The 21,513-nt window shown below is 39.7% G+C and overlaps 2 protein-coding genes across 3 annotated transcripts in view; both read right to left on the reverse strand.

Annotated features, from left to right (window-relative positions):
• Window positions 1–11,491: 11,491 nt before the first annotated feature.
• Window positions 11,492–12,685, reverse strand: LOC134817368 (MFS-type transporter SLC18B1-like; the record flags this gene model as incomplete). The annotated part of the gene is made up of 1 exon (XM_063826504.1): window positions 11,492–12,685. A coding segment is annotated over exon 1 (1,194 nt), but the record flags the coding sequence as incomplete, so codon positions are not given.
• A 5,302-nt stretch (window positions 12,686–17,987) lies between these two features.
• Window positions 17,988–21,513, reverse strand: part of LOC134817310 (tyrosine-protein phosphatase non-receptor type 21-like) — a 39,238-nt gene continuing 35,712 nt past the window's right edge. For both annotated transcript variants that reach the window (XM_063826445.1, XM_063826444.1), the window contains exons 15-20: window positions 21,353–21,437; window positions 20,989–21,110; window positions 20,672–20,828; window positions 19,897–19,969; window positions 19,483–19,637; window positions 17,988–18,919 (exon numbers count right to left, since the gene is read on the reverse strand). In XM_063826445.1, the coding sequence (XP_063682515.1) occupies window positions 18,791–18,919; window positions 19,483–19,637; window positions 19,897–19,969; window positions 20,672–20,828; window positions 20,989–21,110; window positions 21,353–21,437 (721 nt within the window). In that variant the 3' untranslated portion in view covers window positions 17,988–18,790. The remainder of the gene's footprint in view (window positions 18,920–19,482; window positions 19,638–19,896; window positions 19,970–20,671; window positions 20,829–20,988; window positions 21,111–21,352; window positions 21,438–21,513) is intronic.

The raw sequence follows: 21,513 nt of genomic DNA on the forward strand, positions 1-21,513 counted from the left end.
TTCCACACTTGCATTCTACCGTCCTACTGCACTCAGTCCTAGTTAGGTGTCAGCACTACACTACATATGCCGGCCTACCATCCCACATCCTCACTTCCACACTTGCATTCTACCGTCCTACTGCACTCAGTCCTAGTTAGGTGTCAGCACTACACTACATATACCGGCCTACCATCCCACATCCTCACTTCCACACTTGCATTCTACCGTCCTACTGCACTCAGTCCTAGTTAGGTGTCAGCACTACACTACATATACCGGCCTATCATCCCACATCCTCGGCTTTGATCAAATAATTTGAGGCACAGTGTATAACACTATAACTATAGTTGGCATTTCTGTTGGACAAAAACGTTTTGGCAATATATTGGCAGTTGGGATAGTGCTAAGCACTCTAAACTATAAAGGTGCATGGGAATGTTGGATTATGGTATGGTTGTCATATTGCTGGTGTGGCGTCCGCAATATTATCAGTCGCCTTTGAAAATCTACTACAGATTTTATTTCTGTATATCACTATACAGTTCCTCTTTAGAAAAAGTGCATGTGACAAGTAACGAGATAAGGATGCTCTAGGATCAGGAGCGACAAATGATCAATTGTTTTAGACGTGAGGCGTTCTGCAGTAACGGCCCTAGCGAACAGGGGGATGGTTGTTCGCTTGAGTACTATGATGCGGTTATACAAGTCTGGCAAAACAATTTGTGACCTGCCTATTGGCCGGGCGCCGCCGTAGACTCAACACATGGTGTGTGGGGTATTTACCTCGGGCACACACCTTAATCTCTCGACCGGCGGGTCACACCCAAATCTCCTGCTCCAACTCTTTCAAAGGCTGGTACCCTACTACTATGTGGCCAGAAGGAAATTCTTGTAGGAACTCTTAATGTACGAACAATAAGAGAACAATACAAGAGGGATGAGCTGGGTGTATGCATGAGGGATAGTGGCGTACATATTTTGGGCATTCAGGAGCATCGGGTAGTACATAGCACTGAAATCGAGTATCAAGATCTTGGAAGCTCTCACCTCATAACAACTTTGGCATGGAGAACCAGCAATGGGGCGGCTGCTGGTGGGGTTGGTATTGTCTTGGACAAAAAGACAGTATTCAACACATTGATTAGTGTATACTCACATGACAGGAGGACGATGGTAGCCAACTTTGCAGGGAACCCGGTCACAACTGTTATTGTGACTTATAGCCCGACAGAGGGGGCGACTGTCGACGAAGCAGAAAACTACTACGACAGCCTTGGTAGTTGGTGGTGCCATTGACCAGATACCAGCCCACAACTTACTATTCGTTGTAGGAGACCTCAATGCGCATGTCTCATCATCAGGAAACTGGACATCCTTCCACAAGGGTCCAGCAAACCGAAATGGTAGACTGCTAGAGGATATGCTGTTGGAGCGACAGCTAGAAATCACAAACACCAGATTTCAGAAGCGAAGAGGTAAACTCTGGACATATCTCTCAAATATGAGTCAAAGTAAATCTCAAATCGACTTCATCATTTGCCGGAAGAAATGGCGGAACTCCGTCAAGAACTCCGAAGCATATGGTAGTTTCCACAGTATTGGCTCGGATCACAGAGTAGTCGTAGCAAGGGTAAAGCTTAGTCTACGGATAAGCAAGACGGAGAAGAGGGCTCCGGTTCTGGACTGGTCTTAACTTAAAACTGATATCGCTCTACAAGAGAGGTACACAGTGGAAGTTAAAAACCGCTTTTCCATACTTGAAAAGGATGATCAGACGGCAACAGAAAGGTACCAATGCTTTATTGATGCGAATAGGACAACTTCTCGACTTTTACTACCTGAAAAGGAGAAAAAGAAAAGATGTAAAATCTCAGCGACTCCAAGTGTTGAGATTGCCAGGCTGAAGCTGAGGGAATGTAGCATAAAATACCACTCAGATGCTACAGAAGACAACCGAATAGCTGTTCAAGAGGGCAAACAGAAGCTAGGCGATGCTTATCAAGCAGCCAAAGAGCACCTGCTGGAGGGGCAGGTCCGGGAACTGGAGGAAGCAAGTTGGCAGGGCAGACATGCTAAAAGCTGGACCATGATCAACAAGATCACAGGTAAAGCTCCATCATATACTGGCAAAATCAAGGGAAACTCACCAACGGAAAGGGTTCAGAAATGGAAGGACTATTTTGCTACTCTTCTCGGCTCACCACCGACGGTAGAGAACGCGGAAGAGGATATTGATCCAGTCCACCCACCTCTGAATATCGGAACAGAACCGTTTACGTTGGATGAGTACAGGAAAGCAAAGTCCAGCATAAAGGAAGGGAAAGCATGGGGTGACGACAACATAGCCCCAGAAGTCTTAAAACGATGCGACCTTGATCAAATTGTCTTAGACTTCTGTAACAATGCTCTATTGAAAGGTGAGAAACCAGACCAATGGTCAACTGCCAACATCATACCAATTCCAAAGAAGGGCGACCTTAGCGAACCAATGAACTATCGGGGAATAAGCTTGTCATCCCTAGTTGCCAAGTCTCTAAACAAAATGGTTCTAAACCGGTTGAAGCCAGAAATCGAGACAATTCTGCGTAGAAACCAGAATGGATTCAGACCAGGAAGGTCAACAACTCAACAGATATTGGTACTGAGACGTCTTATAGAGGGTGTCAAGAGTCAGAAACTGCCAGCTGTTCTGACATTTATAGACTTTAAGAAGGCTTTCGACAGTGTACATTGTGGGAAAATGCTAAAGATTCTAGAAGCTTACGGCATTCCAGTCAAAATCGTGAAGCTTAGACGGCTCATGTACGAGAAGACAATGGCCAAAGTCCTAACTCCAGACGGAGAAACTGAATTGTTCGAGATACTTGCAGGTGTGTTACAGGGTGATACCTTAGCACCTTACCTCTTTGCAATAGTCATCGACTACTGTATGAGGCAAGCCATAGGCGATGATGCGGAGCGACTTGGACTCACCCTCGAACGTAGAAAAAGCAGAAGAGTGGGGCCCAAGATCATCACCGATGTGGACTTTGCAGATGATTTAGCACTTATATCTGAGGACATGGACAAGGCTAACGAGTTCCTGCTCAGAGTAGAATCGGCGGCAGCAAGCGTGGGACTACACATAAACGAAGGCAAGACCAAGGTCATGACACTGAATATGGAGGATCGATCTAGCGACCTACAAAGTCGATCCGGGGAAGCCATAGAAAATGTAGATGATTTCATCTACTTAGGCTCCTGGATTGAGAGCACAGATAGGGAGATAAGGGTAAGAAAGGGAAAAGCGTGGGGTGCCCTACATAGACTGAAGGATATCTGGAAATCCAAACTCTCAAAGAGCCTAAAGATTAGATTGTTCATAGCGGCTTGTGAATCAGTACTGCTCTACGGATCAGAAACCTGGACACTGACAAAGGCTCAAGAGAAAAGTTTGGACGGGACATACACAAAGATGTTGCGTATGGTGCTGGGTATCTCATGGAAGGACAAGGTCAGCAATATAACTTTGTATGGTAGCCTCCCAAGGCTGTCAAACAAGTTACGAAGCGGGAGATTAAAAATGGCGGGACACTGCATCCGACATCCTGAGCTACTTGCCAGTGATTTAGTCTTATGGGAACCTACGCACGGTAGAGCACAGCAAGGCCGACCAAGACAAAGCTACTTGTCTATGTTACTGAAGGAAGTTGGGACAAACTCTAAAGAGGAACTGCGAACCCTGATGCGGGACAGGGATATATGGAGGGGGTTTTCTGGCGTAGATCGGACTTAGCTCCGACATAGTAGTAGTAGTAGTAGTAGTGCACATACAGAATGAATGGTTAATAATTTAATATATATGTAGACCAAGGTCTGTGCACGGGATGCTTCCTGGAAGCTTAAGAATCCAGTTCTTTTTGCGGGGCACCCTACCTAAAGCCAAATTGAGATATAATAATCATATTCCTAAGAAATAATCAGAAATCGAATACCAATCAAATAATATGATATATATGAGTAGTAACCATATTTACTATGCAAAACGCCCCAACCACCAGGGGTGTAGGAATGATTTTCTTCATTGGGGGGCCAAATTCTAAATATTTTTTGACGCTTCGCGCCACAGTCTAAATTTTTTGGCGCTTCGCGCCAAAGCCTGAAGTTCGCAGCATGTGCGGTATCGCGATTTTTCACGTTTGCCGCGACAAATCGCTATTTTTCAGATCCTGGCCTCAAGACAAATCGCGATTTTTTCAGTTGTCTGCGTCAAATTGCGCATTTTCCTTTAAATCTGAGGACCAAATTCGAGTATTTTCCTTCAAATCTGCTCATAATGATTAGGGTAGCATGAAACATGAAAAAAAAGTAGTTTCCAAGAAAACTTTGAAAATTTTGGACTTAAAAAATTTCGGGAAAATTTTTTTTAGAAACCCAAATTAAAAAGTTGGCCCTTTTTGGCCCCTTGCCCAGATTTCATGGGGGGCAATGGCCCCCCCCCCCCCCCCCCCCCCCCCCCCCCCCCCCCCCGCTTCCTACACCCCTGCCAACCACATAGTGTAAATTTATATAGAATTCAAATTCCATATCATCACATTAATATAATATAAATAAATTCCATATCATCATTAATATAATATAAATTAATATAATATAAACCTCAATAGTCAATATAATAGCCCAAGCAAAATTAAATAACTTCTTATAGACCTTACTGTCATACTACAAATTAATTAAACATTTGAAATCTGTTAACCAGAGAATAAATTTCTAAACCTAATGCAAGTGAAATAATTTAGATGCAATAATGAATGCCTAATGTGAGTATCATCTGTCAATGTCCTTGTAAAACAGTCTGTACAAGAGATATGAGTGACTAATATAGAAGAAAAAACAGGAAGTTGTCGTCTGTTGAAAAATAAATAAAATATCTAGAATATAAATTAGAATATAAAATAACATTCAGTCGATGTGTCGTCAATAAACTGTACGATTATCAAATGTTAAAACTGGGTGATACAGTCACCAAAAATAAATACTAAGTATGATAAGTTAATAAATTAAATGTGGTCTATAAAACTACCACTAGGTATAATAGGTCAATAAATTAAAAGTGGTTTATAAAACTACCACTGTGCGAACCCCTTCTCCAGTTAAAACATGTCAGTCATGTGCAAAATCAATCAGAATGGTAAGGTGGTAAAAAAGGGAATATCCTTTCGATACATCAATTATATATGCCTCAGATTTAAAAGAATTAGAAGATACTTAGTTATCGTTGACTATGATTGCAGTGTAAAATTTGTCATATGAATTGTCGACGGTATAATTAGGGTCTGTTGTTATAGATGAGAGTAGCTGTTTCTTATACGAATCACTAAAGCTTTTAACATCAGGCAGATTTTGTAGATCTGTTGGAACATTATTCCAACATTTTGCCCCCAAGTATTGAAAGTTTTTATGTGATGTTGATCTATTAACATGTTGCAGCTTTCGCCGCTCCTACTACCTCCTGATATGTAACTAAATTTGTTCATAAAGTTTGTAGGACAATTGTCATGAATGATTCTAAACGTGATTCTGTTCATCTCTGAAGTATGGTTGGAACAACCATAACACCCTAAGATTCTGTGACTGCGTAGCCAAATGATCACTATCATAACCTGAACTGTAAGGGAGGGGTATGTGAGCTACCATCATTAAAATGTGAGACTCAGAGACAGTGGCATAACGGAGGGCTTTGCTGACCCTGCTGTGGGGGGGGGGGGGGGGGGCACCATCTTAGGGACCTACCGAATCGTTCTTTGTATTTTGAAAAATTGACTACAGTACTAGCAAATATGCACGTTTTGCTCTAGAAACACAATTTTTTAGAGATTTTACCAGCATATCCTACTTCAAGAGGGAGCACTTTTTCAGCAGGTGGTGGGCGCCAATGCAACGTGCAACGATACGTCACTGCTCAGTGGCTGAATAACATGGGCTGGTGGTATGAGGATTGAACCACTGTTAACACCTATAGATTACAACCACTTCGGACAAAATTTTTGGGCTGATAAGGCAAGGCTTGATTTCTCAGCAAGGGGAGTGTGGAGCACGTTTGAGAGGACTTCCTTTAACGTGCGTACCTTCAACCCTAAATTGCCTTCATATCAGTCAAAGACCATGCTACAGCTTTACACCCAGTGCACGAGAACAAGAAAAAACTGGTGTATGAACCGAGTGCTATAACTGGAGAAAGGGTCATTCGTCCCAGTGGCGTAACGTTGCCTCCCCCCCGCCGAAAAGGCGCCCCCCTGTTGGCGCCCCCTCCCCTTTTGGTGCCCCTCCCTAAATTTGAACAAATTAGGTGATTTTAGAGGATACGCCGGTTAAATCTCTAAAAAAGTGTGTATCTAGAGCAAAACGCGCAGTTTTGCTAGTACTTTAGTTAAGTTTTCGAAATTGTCCCACATTCAAACGACGATTTGGCGCCCTCCTAAGACAGCGCCCCCTGCACAGCAGGGTCAGCGGGGCCCTTCATTACGCCACTGATTCGTCCCCTAAGTATTTGCCACTACAACGCCAAGCGTTTCATAAGGAGATCATAGCCACCAAGACGAAGGGAGACTACAATTAGGTGATGTGAAACATAGGGACACGCATGAGCATGGACATCACGAGGAGTGTGGTAGTTGCAGTAAGAGGTGTACGTAGGAAGGCGAAAAACGCATTGATCGCTCTTATATCTAGTGTGTCTTTCAACCTGATCACGGAGGAAGATAGTTACGAAGGATAAATGAGATGAAGAATTTTTTTCAACAGATTTATTTTTGTAAAAATTATTCAAACAATATACACATAATTGTCACAATCATTCTATATAAAAACAACCCTTCAAAAACTCAGATTTATTCCTCATGATTTATGATTGCATCGCTTCATTTATATTTATTGAATGTATATATTGTTTGACTGACCTGCTCTCTTGTACATGTATATACATATATTATGTACTTCTACATAGAAAAAACTTGCGTATCATTTCACATTTATATGTTTTACTTCAGGTAAAACGAGTAATAGACTAAAACATAGAACTAGCAAGGCAAACTAAAACATTAACCAGTACAGCATTGCAAGCAATCGAGAAATTTCATATATCACTATATTGGCAACTTATTTGCTGGACCAGCCAAACTTCACAATTTAATTTACTGGGCCGCGCTCAGCCTGTCATTTCGCCAAATCTTTATTAATGTTTATGAACATAATAGCCTGGGGTCCCCAGGTAAAATTTAATAAATTCACTATTTTTGCGTGATATGCACTACTAGGCCGCATCTCGCTAGATCGGCGAAATGCGCTACTGAGCCTCGCCGAGCTGCGATGAATTGACATCGTCAATTTAATTTAATTAATGACGTGCATATCATATATATTATATATATATATATATATACAATATATTTACATAGCCATGTGTATACGCGTAACCAGAGCCCTCTCTGCAAGCGAGAGGGCACTGGTTAGAGCTATACAATATACGCTACAACATAATAGCTTGCGTATTGTGTATGGTCCCAAGTTATAAACATAAGTGATAAGGTTTTTGCTCATAACTCTCGAGGGAAGCATTTTTACCGTACGTCATGGGTGGAGATTTGGAATCAGCGTCCTAAAATACACCAATATAGATTACTTTTATACCCTCGATCATATCATGTCAGGGCCTTTTCACAAGAATTTTCTTAAAATTTGGGCGAGCGATTTAGTGGGAGCGGCATTATGCATTAGTTATTGTCTATTGTTAATGGACTAACCCTGCGCGCGCTACTTCGCGTAGCACTTACCTAGTCTCGGGCTAGTAACATTTCGAGAAGAAAGCGGCGCGCGATACTTCGAAGAAATAATTAGACGAGTAATAAGTAATAAGTAAATATTATTTGTCAAATTAGTTATAGCAAACGGTCATTTCATTAATTGTAACGCAATGCACTATTGAGCCGCACTTTCACCGAACCATGTGCTTTCGCACCGCTGCGGGCTTACCTGGGGAGGTTAATTGATTTGTTCAACGAGGTGTCGTACGTCACCTCAAGATCGGGTGACAGGGGGCTAACCAGGCCAGAACCCAATTAATTGGGTCTGAGGTCACGTGATTTCTTGACTTGTGAAACAAGCGCGCCCGCAGCGGCGCGAAAGCACATGGTTAGATGAAGTCGTTTCACTATGGGGAGTTTCTACGATACAGGAGGAGCCGCGCACTCGTGTGCCGCGCGGCGGGTCATACAACGTATACCAAATTACATTTACAGTAGACAATAATTTGACAATAATTTGATTCCGGTCGGAAGAACTTTATATATTTCTATTACAGAAATGAGAAAGCTTTACAAAACTATAAACGAAAATTTTGATTTTCCAAATTCTGTCCCATTTTTTATTTTTAAACTTGAAAATTTCTAAACAAGATTTGGACAGATTTGAAGAGCTTTTCGCCCAGTAAATGAAATGAAATGAAATGAAATGAAATGAAATGAAATGAAATGAAATGAAATGAAATGAAATGAAATGAAATGAAATGAAATGAAATGAAATGAAATGAAATGAAATGAAATGAAATGAAATGAAATGAAATGAAATGAAATGAAATGAAATGAAATGAAATGAAATGAAATGAAATGAAATGAAATGAAATGAAATGAAATGAAATGAAATGAAATGAAATGAAATGAAATGAAATGAAATGAAATGAAATGAAATGAAATGAAATGAAATGAAATGAAATGAAATGAAATGAAATGAAATGAAATGAAATGAAATGAAATGAAATGAAATGAAATGAAATGAAATGAAATGAAATGAAATGAAATGAAATGAAATGAAATGAAATGAAATGAAATGAAATGAAATGAAATGAAATGAAATGAAATGAAATGAAATGAAATGAAATGAAATGAAATGAAATGAAATGAAATGAAATGAAATGAAATGAAATGAAATGAAATGAAATGAAATGAAATGAAATGAAATGAAATGAAATGAAATGAAATGAAATGAAATGAAATGAAATGAAATGAAATGAAATGAAATGAAATGAAATGAAATGAAATGAAATGAAATGAAATGAAATGAAATGAAATGAAATGAAATGAAATGAAATGAAATGAAATGAAATGAAATGAAATGAAATGAAATGAAATGAAATGAAATGAAATGAAATGAAATGAAATGAAATGAAATGAAATGAAATGAAATGAAATGAAATGAAATGAAATGAAATGAAATGAAATGATTAACCAACAGCACAAGGAAGCTGGTTACTAGTTAACCATGTCAGAGCGGCTGACTGTGCGGGTGATGTAAGCAAATGTGTAAAATTGAACAAAATTATAACTCATTATCAACTATAAGGCAAAGACTAAATTAAAACATCTTTTATTGTGAACCAATATTGTACATCAATTGAAGCAAAAACAATACAATACATGCAGGTATAATAAAGGTTAGTACAGTGACATAATCATTCAAGAAAGAAACAGATCCTAGAAAGGTAGAGATCAAGACATAAAATGGAGTGCGGCAAAAAAGAAAAGCCAAGGTGTCTTGCAAATGCAAAGTGAAGACAATAGAAAGAAACGACATCAAAACTGATTATATAAATGGTTCTTTAACATTCGTTTGAAACAGTTAGTATCAGTAATACATCTCAACATCAGCGGAAGAGAGTTCCATGCAACCGCGGTGCATGGCTTGAGAAACGTCATCAACTTTGGACTTTTTAGTCTTTGGTATCTTGAGCATGAGATGGTCATCCGGTCTCTTCGACCTGTTCACGGTGTTTGAAAGTTCATAACACACAACCAGGGAAATGTTAGATCTGAGGGAAAAGTAAAATTACATTGCCATACAGTTAGGATTCGAACTAGCTAAACCAAATTAAAATATTTGCATCATTTACTTACTTTTAAAATTCGATTTTTACGGGCGACGCCCAATCAAAAATTTAATTGCTTATACTCGTGTTTGCGAACATGCTAGAAAATTCATTGTAACATATTGAAATAAGTAATTAAATCCGGAATTTGATATGAAAAGATGGCACCAAACGGATTTAAAATGACGAAGTTATCAAGCAATTTGTTTATCTCGTTAGCAAAATTTATTGAGCAATCATGTGATTGCGTACTACGACACCGTAATTGGGCTCCCTGTCGATTTCCATAGTGCCAACCTAATCATCTGATCACACGTGATGAATAACCTCGTTATGCTTCATATCTCGGTCATCCGACTCCGAGAAGCTAGAATTTGAATCGCCAAACACAATTCTATACAATTTGGCTCAATCCGATTATTCAAACTATCAAATCAATGCATATTCTTTGATTTGAAATATTCCTCGAATAAGTGGTGATAGTAAGTCATACCAGAAAGAATTATTTCAATCGTGGACTCAGTGACTGAGTTATAAAAGCTAACGTTTGTGTACCCCCCCCCCCCCCCTGTATATACATTAGTTAGCCATGACAAATGTCAGTAAAACACATACGGGATCTCAACAGTCAACTGTCGGTCATATTAACCTTTACAATCATGATATCCTAAGAATGACATTAAATAAGTAAATTTCAAAAACTCTATTGAATCTGAAATAAGAAACGTAAAAAATGTCCCGATGAAGATGCCAACAGGGAAGGCAGCACAGTACAGGGAAACCAAAAAGTTAGGGGGGGGGGGGGGGGGCGGTCCTGGAAGTCGGCCTCCCATTTAACTTGTATGTGTTCTTAGATCACTGATCTTGGACTGTATAATCCCGTATAAGAACACGAACAGGAAATTATACCGTATTGAAAGTTATCCCGTATGTGGGCAGGAATAAATCACATACTGGATATCAGGATTTTAACTTCTTGTACGTGTTCTTACTCTTAGATTACTGATCTATTGGGTCCGAAAATTCGAAGCAAATGTAGGATAGGAAGTCAATTATGCTCACAACTTTCCTGTACAGAAAACCATACCCACGTACTCGTAGTGAAAATCGGGTCTAAAAATAATTTTCCTCCGAACGTTCAGGATACGTTCTAGAGATCATTTAAAATAGATTGTCCGAACAGAAAAATAGGCCTTTAAAATATTTGTATACGATTTTGAAAATCTTGGACCTCGGCCATAAATAATGTCGATAGCAGTCTACAACAATTAATGACATGTGCTTAAGGGGACAATCATACACCAAAAGCTAAGAAAGTATACAATAAAAACAATAAGATTTGATACATTAAAAATTATTTTTGAGAGCACTCACTTTCGAAAAAATATTAAAGTTATAAAATAATATTTTGATATTAAAACTTAATGTTCATTCTTACCGATTTTCTTACACATCACCGTTTTCTCTGGAAAAAACAGTTGCTCCTTTTTCAGTTTTCTCTGTTATCTTGTCCATCATGTGCATATGCATAACCTTGAAGCAGTAGATGGTACAAATAAGGGACTCCACAATAAATATCAAGCCTAGTATCCCAGTCGACCAGCCAAATGAAGCGTATGGAACAACGAATCCTGACACAGTTGTCCCGATGAAGATGCCAACAGGGAAGGCAGCACAGTACAGGGAAACCAAAAAGTTAGCAACCCAAGTGGGGAGATTACCATGGTTTTTAGCGCGGTACACGTCAAACATGACCGGGAGTGCAGAGATACAGGCCATGGGAACAGCAAGTCCGAGGAAAGCGAGGGAGGTGATGAGTTGTGTTCTGGAAGGAGAGATGAAGGAGAGGAGTGGGAGGGGACCCACACAGACATACACAACTGGCAGGCTCACACATGAGGCTAGCATCATTTTACAGGGCCCGAACTTGTCAATGAGCATGCCTAACAGTGGGGATGAAATGCAGACAACAGCTGTGCTGACAAGTTGTACTGTTCCCGACCAGACCACGTCAGCCCCGAACATGTGCTCTGCGTACACTGAGAGCAGGGGCATGTGGTAGGTCATGAGAATCTGGCCAAATGTCAAATGCCAAAGAGGGAACAATAGCCAAGGATCTAGAAATGAGGACCAGTTTTTAGTAGCAAGGTTCGCTTCTTCATTTTCTTGTTCATTTTCGTGATCCTTGTTGCTGATATTAGGGAAAAATAATGCAGGAACTGCGCTTACCAACACTAGAGCTCCAGGAACAATAAAGGCTAATTTCAATCCGCTAGATGAATAGAGCACAGCCCCGATGAAAGGAGCAAAAGCCACCGCGCCATTCAGCACTGCCTCCCCAATAGCTGTAACAAGACCAACTTTATTAGGGTAGATGGCCAGTAGAGCTGCAAATATGATGGTGTTGATACAGCCGCCTAACATTCCAATCAGGAAGCGATCCAGCACCGCTAGAAACTTGAAAACATTCAAGTCATGAACAAAATCCAGAAGGGAGAAAAGCATGGTGAGGACACCAAGACAGGCGGCAGAGACAGACATCACCACAGGTGTAGTAAACTTGGTCAAGAGGAAGGTGGCGAGGAATATGGGGCCAAATATCAAGCCAATGGGGGAACCACCCAGAATAACGCCAGTCCATGCAGTGGTTATGTTCCGCTCTTCGTTGTATAGCGGCAGGAAGCTGTAAGGAAGGTTGAAGTTGAGGAATGTCACCGTTTGAAAAGCGCAAATGCAGACGAATGTTATTAGCTTTCTTCGAGTTGTATCCAAGGTAGATGTAGGCTCAGAAGATGGGTCTGCCATATTTTAGGTCGTCCCTAATTGTGAAAAGTCCATAATTTTAAGTTACAAACAAAGTAGGTTATTATAACCCGTGCAAATCATAAAAAGTAAGAACAGTGAGGCCGAGGATCACAGTGGCGAAACGACCGCCCCGCTACCCTCGCACGTACGTTTAGCCACCGAAAAGTTTGGGAAAAATAAGGTTCTTAGAAAATAAGGAGGGATTGTAATTATGTTACAGGTCTATGCTATAGTGCAAAAATAAAGTTAAGAGACTCGCTGTTCAGAGCCCTTGCGCTTGCAGTGGCGCGCGCCCGCCTCACAGCGGTAAAACTTGTGAAACAAGCGCGCCCGCAGAGGCGCGAAAGCACATGGTTAGGTCATAGGTGAATGTTGTAGGTGGGGGGGGTTGGGGGGGGCCTGGAAATCGGCCTCCCATTTAACTTGTATGTGTTCTTAGATCACTGATCTGGGACTGTATAATCCCGTATAAGAACACGAACAGGAAATTATACCGTACTGAAAGTTATCCCGTATGTGGGAAGGAATAAATCACATACTGGATATCAGGATATTGACTTCGTTTACGTGTTCTTACTCTTAGATTACTGATCTATTGGGTCCTAAAATTCGAAGAAAATAGAGGATAGGAAGTCAATTATGCTCACAACTTTCCTGCACAGAAAACCATACCCACGTACTCGTAGTGAAAATCGGGTCTAAAAATAATTTTCCTCCGAACGTTCAGGATACGTTCTAGAAATCATTTAAAATAGATTGTCCGAACAGAAAAATAGGCTTTTAAAACATTTGTATACGATTTTGAAAATCTTGGACCTCGGCCATAAATAATGTCGATAGCAGTCTACAACAATTTATAACCTACCAGGACGTGCGCCGAGTTTGACTCGTCGACGGTCCTGTTTAATATTTGGAACAAATATTTTACGAGTATCACCTGTTAAGTATGAAAGTCAGCCGAATCGGTTTATTTTTGGACGCTAATTCCGAATCACCCGCCATGACGTAGGGTAAAAATGCTTCTCTGTACTGGAGAGTTATGGGTAAAAAACCGTTTTGGTCACGTGACATGCTAGTAAAACACGAATTCTATTGTTTAGGGCTCAGGTTAGGGTTGTGGTTAGGCCTATACTTATAGAGCTAGGGTTATGAATAGCTTTGGGGTTATGGTTAGGGTTATAAGGGTTGGGATTAGGGTTTACGTTAACGGGTGATACTCGTAAAATATTTGTTCCATATATTACCGTTCCATATATATATACCGTCGACGAGTTCAACTCAGCGCGCGTCCTGGTAGGTTGTAAACCTACCAAATTTACGTAAAACCATTTTGTTCGGCTGCAAAATCATAAAAACCAAATTTTTCGCTTACATTTTTTTCGCCAAAAGTGATCATGCGAAATACCTCAAATCACCATTCACCCCTGTAAGTCAGGGTCGGCTAAAAGTAAAATCAAAAAGGGTAAGCATAGTACGGGCAAGGGCAAAGTGTAAGACTAAGATTTAGACTTTTTTTATAAAGGGGTAGTACTAGTAAAGAAACAGTAATAATTAATTCAGTTAAATGAGTTCCAGCTAGGAGAGTCAGGATTTCTTGGAAATTGCTTTGTGCTTTAACGGGTGATACTCGTAAAATATCTGTCCAACTCGGCGCGCGTCCTGGTAGGTTAATTGTTGTAAACCTACAATTTGTGCTTATAAAAAGCAAATAAGAGATCAGTATATTAACAGATCAGTATTGCGACAGAAAATCAAAATGTAATTACTAATTCAGTTCATAACTAGGATCGAGAGTCAGGATTTCCTGATTCAATTGAAAATCGCGACGGGACTAGACGACGGGACAGATCAGGAAGAATGTTGATTTGGAATGTTTTGAAGCAAAAAGACAGATTTAGATAGGTTCTTGCCACACGCTATTTTGTGGGTATAGGAAACTTAATGGGATCAAATTGGCGCAACTCGTTACTGTTAGTCCATATAATAGTCGATCTGCCTTATAGTTATAGTTATACTCGTGAAATGCTGCTCAATCACGAGGTTGCGGGTTCGATTCCCGCCTGTGCCACTAGCCATGGGGTGGGCGGCGTTGCCGTTCTGCTAAGGCATAAGGGTTCCGATGGACCTATGCAGCCCCCCGGTCTACTCAGCCGAATGCTCGAAAAATCGTGTGTGAGGGTTAAATGAGGAGCTGTACATGATCTATACAGCGGAATCACGGGCGAAGAAAGTGTGGTATAATACCTTAACCGTCGCTGGCCTTAGTTATCAAGGACAAAAGAAACTAGCGACAAGTCGAACTAGGAAAAATCGCGGTGAATTTGCGGCGAAAGATAATGTATTTGCAGAGCTAAGTTAGATGTTTTTCGTTAACTAGCTTGTTAGTATAGTTAGATTAGGGAGCGACAGGCTCGTCAGGCAAAATAATATTAATAGCATCTATATTAATAATCGTTAGTGTGTACTGAGTAGTATTAAAATCTAAACTAAAACAGACTCTTTTTCATGATGCCTACGATTGAAACATTGTCAAGTTAGAAAACGGTAAAAGGTACGTGGCTGCTTTTTTCGGTATAGTACCCACAAAACTCTGACGAAGCCCAAGAGCCTAAGTTTTTTAATCGGGATCAGTTTAATCCCAGCAGGGACCGGGATTTTCACGATATTTCTATGTTGAAATTGGAACATTTTAAGTAAACTTCGTATAAATAGGGGGTGCACGATATAAATGATAAATAAACTTGCTCGGATTTTCAAAATTTTTGTTTCATTGTTTTTTAGAGACTGTGAGAATTTTTACAGTACCAAATTTGTTACACCTTTTTGGAATGATCAGTGAGTTTCGCCTAGGTGCCATATTTGATGGTGCGCGGCTTTTGGAACAAAATTAGGTGTAAAAGTTAACGGGGGATATATCTGTTCCATATATTAGACCGTCGACGAGTCCAACTCGGCTCGCGTCCTGGTAGGTTGTATTGTGAACCTACAAGTGTAAAAGTCGCGTAATCAGTAATTTGACGAAATTCGTTGATTTTTGTCGTATTGTTTTATAATATCTTCGGTTCCTGAACATTGAACATGAATCATGCTGGAAACTTGTCAGAACCTTCCAATCATACTTAACTACCGAACCTAATTTAGTTGGGAGAGATTGGCCTTGATTAAGAGGTCTAAAAATGACAGAATAGGTATAAATCCGCGCTCCTACTAAATCGCTCGCCCAAACTTTAAGAAAATTTGTGTGAAAAGGCCCTTTAGGCATGAAAGTGATCCAGATCGATGTATTTTTAGACGCTGATTCCGAATCACCCCCATGACGTAGGGTTAAAATGCTGCTCTGGAGAGTTATGGGCAAAAAACCGTTTTGGTCACGTGACAGGCTAGTAAAACGTGAATTCGATTATTTAGGGCTCGGGTTAGGGTTAGGGTTGTGGTTAAGATTATGGATAGCTTCGGGGTTATGGTTAGGGTTAGGGTTGGGATTAGGGTTTATGTAAAACCGTTTTGTACGGCTGCAAAACCAAAAAAACCAAAGTCACGTGAAATTTTTGGGCGAGCGATTTAGTAAGAGCCATAAATCCGTTGATAACTCAAATTCTGACCATCGAAATTAAATTGCTCAAAACTATTACTAATTTAGGTTCAGTAAAACATTTCACATAGCCATGTGTATACGCGTACTGCGTGACGCGCTACTGCAAGTGAGAGGGCTCTGGTTAGAGCTTAAGTAAAACATAATATAAGTGTTTAACTTTACGTACGCTGATCAAATTTCAACAAAATTGTTACATGGGAAGTATTATAACTTTTTGATTGTTTCCGAAATAATGTGCTGGCCGAAATAAAAGCTAAAAACCATTCAATGGTCAGCGCGCGATGGCGCACTGCCTAGTATAAAGTTGGGCTCTTACTAAATCGCTCGCCCAAAAATTTCACGTGACTTTGGTTTTTTTGGTTTTGCAGCCGTACAAAACGGTTTAACATAAACCCTAATCCCAACCCTAACCCTAACCATAACCCCGAAGCTATCCATATTCTTAACCACAACCCTAACTAATTAAACCTTACCTGAGGACCCCAGGCTTTAATGTTGGTAAACGAATAGAGATTAGGCGGAATGACAGGCTGAGCGCGGCCCAGTAAATTAAACCCTAACCCGAACCCTAAATAATCGAATTCACGTTTTACTAGCCTGTCACGTGACCAAAACGGTTTTTTGCCCATAACTCTCCAGAGAGGCATTTTAACCCTACGTCATGGGGGGTGATTCGGAATCAGCGTCCAAAAATCAAAAATACACCGATCTAGATCACTTTCATGCCTAAAGGGCCTTTTCACAAGAATTTTCTTAAAATTTGGGCGAGCGATTTAGTAGGACTAGGAGCGATAAAGTTGTCATACTATATACGTTTGACGTTGTATGACCCGCCGCGCACTTAGTGCGCGGCGGGTCTTACTGGGCCGCGCTCAGCCTGTCATTCCGCCTAATCTCTATTGTTCTCTATGTTGTTTACCAACATTAAAGCCTGGGGTCCTCAGGTAAGGCGGGTCATACAACGTATGTGGTATGACAATGGATTATGATGTATCGTTCTCTGCGTCTCTGTAAGTGCAACGAGAGAAGATTCAGGTTTTGCAGGCGTTCCCAGTAATCAAGGTTCTGGCAGCCACTGATTCGACGAGTGTAGTGTCGTTGGATGCTTTCAATAGCTTCTATATCGCTGATTTTGTCGGGGTTCCACACCGGGCAGCAGTATTCGATTTTGCTTCTCACCATGGTTTTGTAAAGGGTGAGCATGAGGAAGCGTGACCTATCTCTGAATTCTGTATATAATGTATACATTATACATCTTCAGTTTTAATGACTGAAAATATATTTAATGTAGTACTACTATTAACGGGTGATACTCGTAAAATATCTGTTCCATATATTGAGTCCAACTCGACGCGCGTCCTGGTAGGTTGTAAACCTACAACTACTACTAGTACTACTAGTATTGCTCTAACCAGAGCCCTCTCGCTTGCAGTGAAACAAGCGCGTCACGCAGTACGCGTATACACATAGCTATGTGAACTACTAACTAGTAGAATCACCTCATATCGATTAATATGCAGGATGTATTTGTAATTGATTGGAAGGCGCGCTCGTGACGCAGTAATTCCTATACCGCTGATAAGTAGAAAACTCACGGACCATTGAAATTCACTCTGATAATTTATGATATGAAATGGATGTGAACAGTTGACTTTTGATATAATAGATGGCTCTCAAATATTTTGTACAAGAGAAAACGTCGGCAAATAATTATAATTTGGTTGCTTAAGCTTATAATGATTTAAAATGGTTTACATTCAACCAAAATTAAAGATTTAAAACGGCCAACGGGTTTATATCTGAAATAATTTGAACACTTTAAGAGATGATATAATTCGGTTCGATAATCATTAAATTTTAAGGATAAACTCATTCATCATTCAAACTCAATAATCAAACCGTATTATCGTAAAGAGTAATCATTAATCAATCACTCATCTTTAATACATGCGAGCAAAAAATACTGAAGAATCTAATGAATGTAAAAACATCATATAAAATTACGAAAATTGAATGGAAGGCACAATCATAACCTTCAGATCAATCCAATTCACTTCTTTTTAAAATTGTAATTCGATAATATGATTATCAATATCTGTTAATCAAAATGCAATCGCAAACTAAAACAAACCGTCAGTCATATCCTACTTCTCAAACTTCATATGTGAAAATCATAGAGGGAAATCAATGTCAGAACTTTCGAATACTTATACGGTTTATCATCGATCACGCCCAGTATTTACAAATTTCTGTGATATTTACTGCGTGTCAATAACTTTAAGTTTAAGAGTTTGCAAATATGTTCTACCCTCTGAAAATCACTTGGATTAGAGGATGTCTCTCGATTATAAGCATCACGGAAAGATTTTAGATTGTTAGAAATTGGCGAAAAAAACATTTTCTGGACTAGCAGTTCAGGTAGTTATTGTAAAAATTCACAAATCGTTATTTCGCAAATTTGTCTACATTTTCCATCATGCTTTGCTAGCCAAAGGCTAGCCAAAAGCTAATTAAATGAGTCTGGATTGGTCTAGATGGGCGATTAGGGCGGTGTAGATAAAGAGATATTGTTCCTCAGTCTGGACTATGTGCGACCTTTTGGTTCGAAGTTTTCTCAGTGTTCCCGGAATGTCCACGTGCTGAAAGAAGAATTTTGTTACCAGGGCATACAGGAATGTTGTTATCAAGAGCTATAAGAAGCGTACGAATTTATAGTCGCGGTTGAGCGAAAACTTTCTAGTCTGGTAAAATGTAAGGATATTCACGGTTATCACTAGTAAGTAAACTGTTATGTGTAAGATCGGAGGCTTATGCAGGTCTGTCACATTAATTATTATTAACCGTCATTTAGTCAGTCAGTTGGTCGGTAAATTTGTCGGTCGGTCAGTCACACGACAAGGCTATCAGTGTTGATAAAGTGGAGAAGGGCCATGTAACAGAACATGTATTGTTGGTCAGTTTGGACTGTGTAAGCTCTGCAGGCCCTGATTTCCTTCAGTAATCCCGGTATATCCACGACCTATGGTTGTGAAGTCAGTTTGAAGTCAGTAAATCGCAAGAAAATCGGTTTAAGTTAGTCGATAAAAACAAGGTACGCCTAGAATTTTATTGGCATCTGAGTTTGGTCATTGTCAATTTTATTGTGATGAACATAGTCAGATTGTCAAGAAAGTATGTGAAGAATGCTGAACTAATTCCCCACCTCATTATTATCAACAGCACGTGTGAGTATGTCCATCATGAGTAAAACCCCGCTCCGTCCCACTCCCGCGCTACAGTGTATCAAGATCGGACAATCCTCCCCCATGTTCGGCTTTTTCATTTCTTTCGTCAACGATTGCACTTCCGATAAATAGTCTGTGGAAAGTTAAATTGTTATAAACTTTTGGTCCGAAAGTTTTATTACAATTGGACGTTTCTTAGAAACTTGCTCATTGGAAACAGGAAAAGCCAACATTTTACATGACTGAACTAGTCATAAAAGTAAGTTTACCAAGCTGATTTAACAAACTTTTAACTCGTTTACTTATCCTCTAAGGAGTATTTTATATCCCGTACCAGTGAAAAAGAAACCAAGATTAGAACGAAAAGTGCTTAAATCATCAGAGGCACCAACCTAACAAGTCTTTTGGGGTCTTGGGCACGCCGTGATCAGGCCAACTAGTGAACTGTAAGTGTATCACGTCCAGCTGAAATAAAGATACATTTTAGAAACAGAGCGAAAAACTTTGTTTGTCGGGCATGGAGCGGTAATTGGTTTTTTTGCATGGGCTGCAGCTAAATTTAGCTTTACGATAGTTGACGTAAACTGTTGTCATCCCGATTTACTAGTTACTATAAAAAGAACTACCAGTATTGTTACCACAAAAGAAGCGCAATCAACATAATGCTCTTATAACAATAGATCCCATCATCACTTCGAATCGCAACACTGCCATTTTCTGAGTAAAGTGGAGGTCACTCAAAAATCAGAGGTTTTCAAGCTGAAGCACTTTTAACACATTAATGACAAATTGTGGCATTTCAAGCGGTTTCAAATGGTGGTGTCTGTGGGCCAGCGATTGGTTCTAATGGTTTTCGGGGAGAGTCCTTGACTCAAAAAAGAAATTTGGGTCAAAGAATTCAAAATTTCAAAAATGGTCTTTAAGCACATTTGTCAGAAAATGGCAGAACAGTATACAACAAAAACAACAACAGAATCCTCCATTCAATGATACAGATATTGAAAGATAAATCTCTTTAATGGGAAAGACTGGAGCTAGCATATACATATAATATAGCATGTATATATATATGCTAGCTCCGGTTTTTCCCATTAAAGCATTAAGGAGATCTGTATATATACAGATTTTTTAAACACAGATTTATAGATACCACAGTGCTAAACTCACAGATTGTTCCGTTTCCTTGTCCATTACAAGGAAACTGCGAGTAACATACAGAACATCGTCCCGCACAAACTTCATTGTCACTTTCAGTTCTTCCGTTTCGAGCTCCTCACCCACTTCGTCGGGCCAGTACTGACTACACTTCGCTTTGTAACCCTCTCTGAAAAACATCAGTTATTAGCATAGTAATACTAATTAGTTAAATTGTTAATCAACTAATTAATTACTTTGCTTATCTCCCGGTGCGGTGTAACGGAGGTGCTTTTTTTCAATCGCTTGTTTGTTGAGACACAAAACATTGATTGTAGAGATAAAACTACCTTAATTGCGTCACCATAGCGATAACTGAGATTCCCTGGTCCCACACCATTTTCCAAAAGTCACTAACAGTGTTATCTTTTGGTCCTTGTGATAAGATGTACTTGTGTTTTGAATTATCGATCTGAAGATAAGGATAGAATTAGTCTTGCGAAACAGAAAAGAATAATAACTTAATCGTGTAACGTGTTAGAGATGATACACAATTTTGTATTGAGTGATAAAGTAAGCTAGAAACTTCCCCGATAAATGATAGAAGTCTTAGTAATAAACATAGTAGGACTCACAAGTGACGAGCTGTTATTTATGTGACTTATTGGTTTAATCAGGCGCAAACTGAGCAAGTTTACTATATATAAGACTTACATTAACATGGCTGGCGTTGATATAGTCTCCTCTTTTGCTGTGTAGATGGACCCTAGTGTCATCATACGGGATAATATCTCTAAACCTGGAAATATTGGACATTTAGTAGGCTTTCAACTTCAAGTAGCTATATCATAACATTCAATGATGGTAAAGTATAC

Source organism: Bolinopsis microptera, chromosome 6 (genome assembly GCF_026151205.1).
Source record: "Bolinopsis microptera isolate Bmic1 chromosome 6, MBARI_Bmic_1.0, whole genome shotgun sequence".
In the NCBI taxonomy this organism is placed as follows: Eukaryota; Metazoa; Ctenophora; class Tentaculata; order Lobata; family Bolinopsidae; genus Bolinopsis; species Bolinopsis microptera.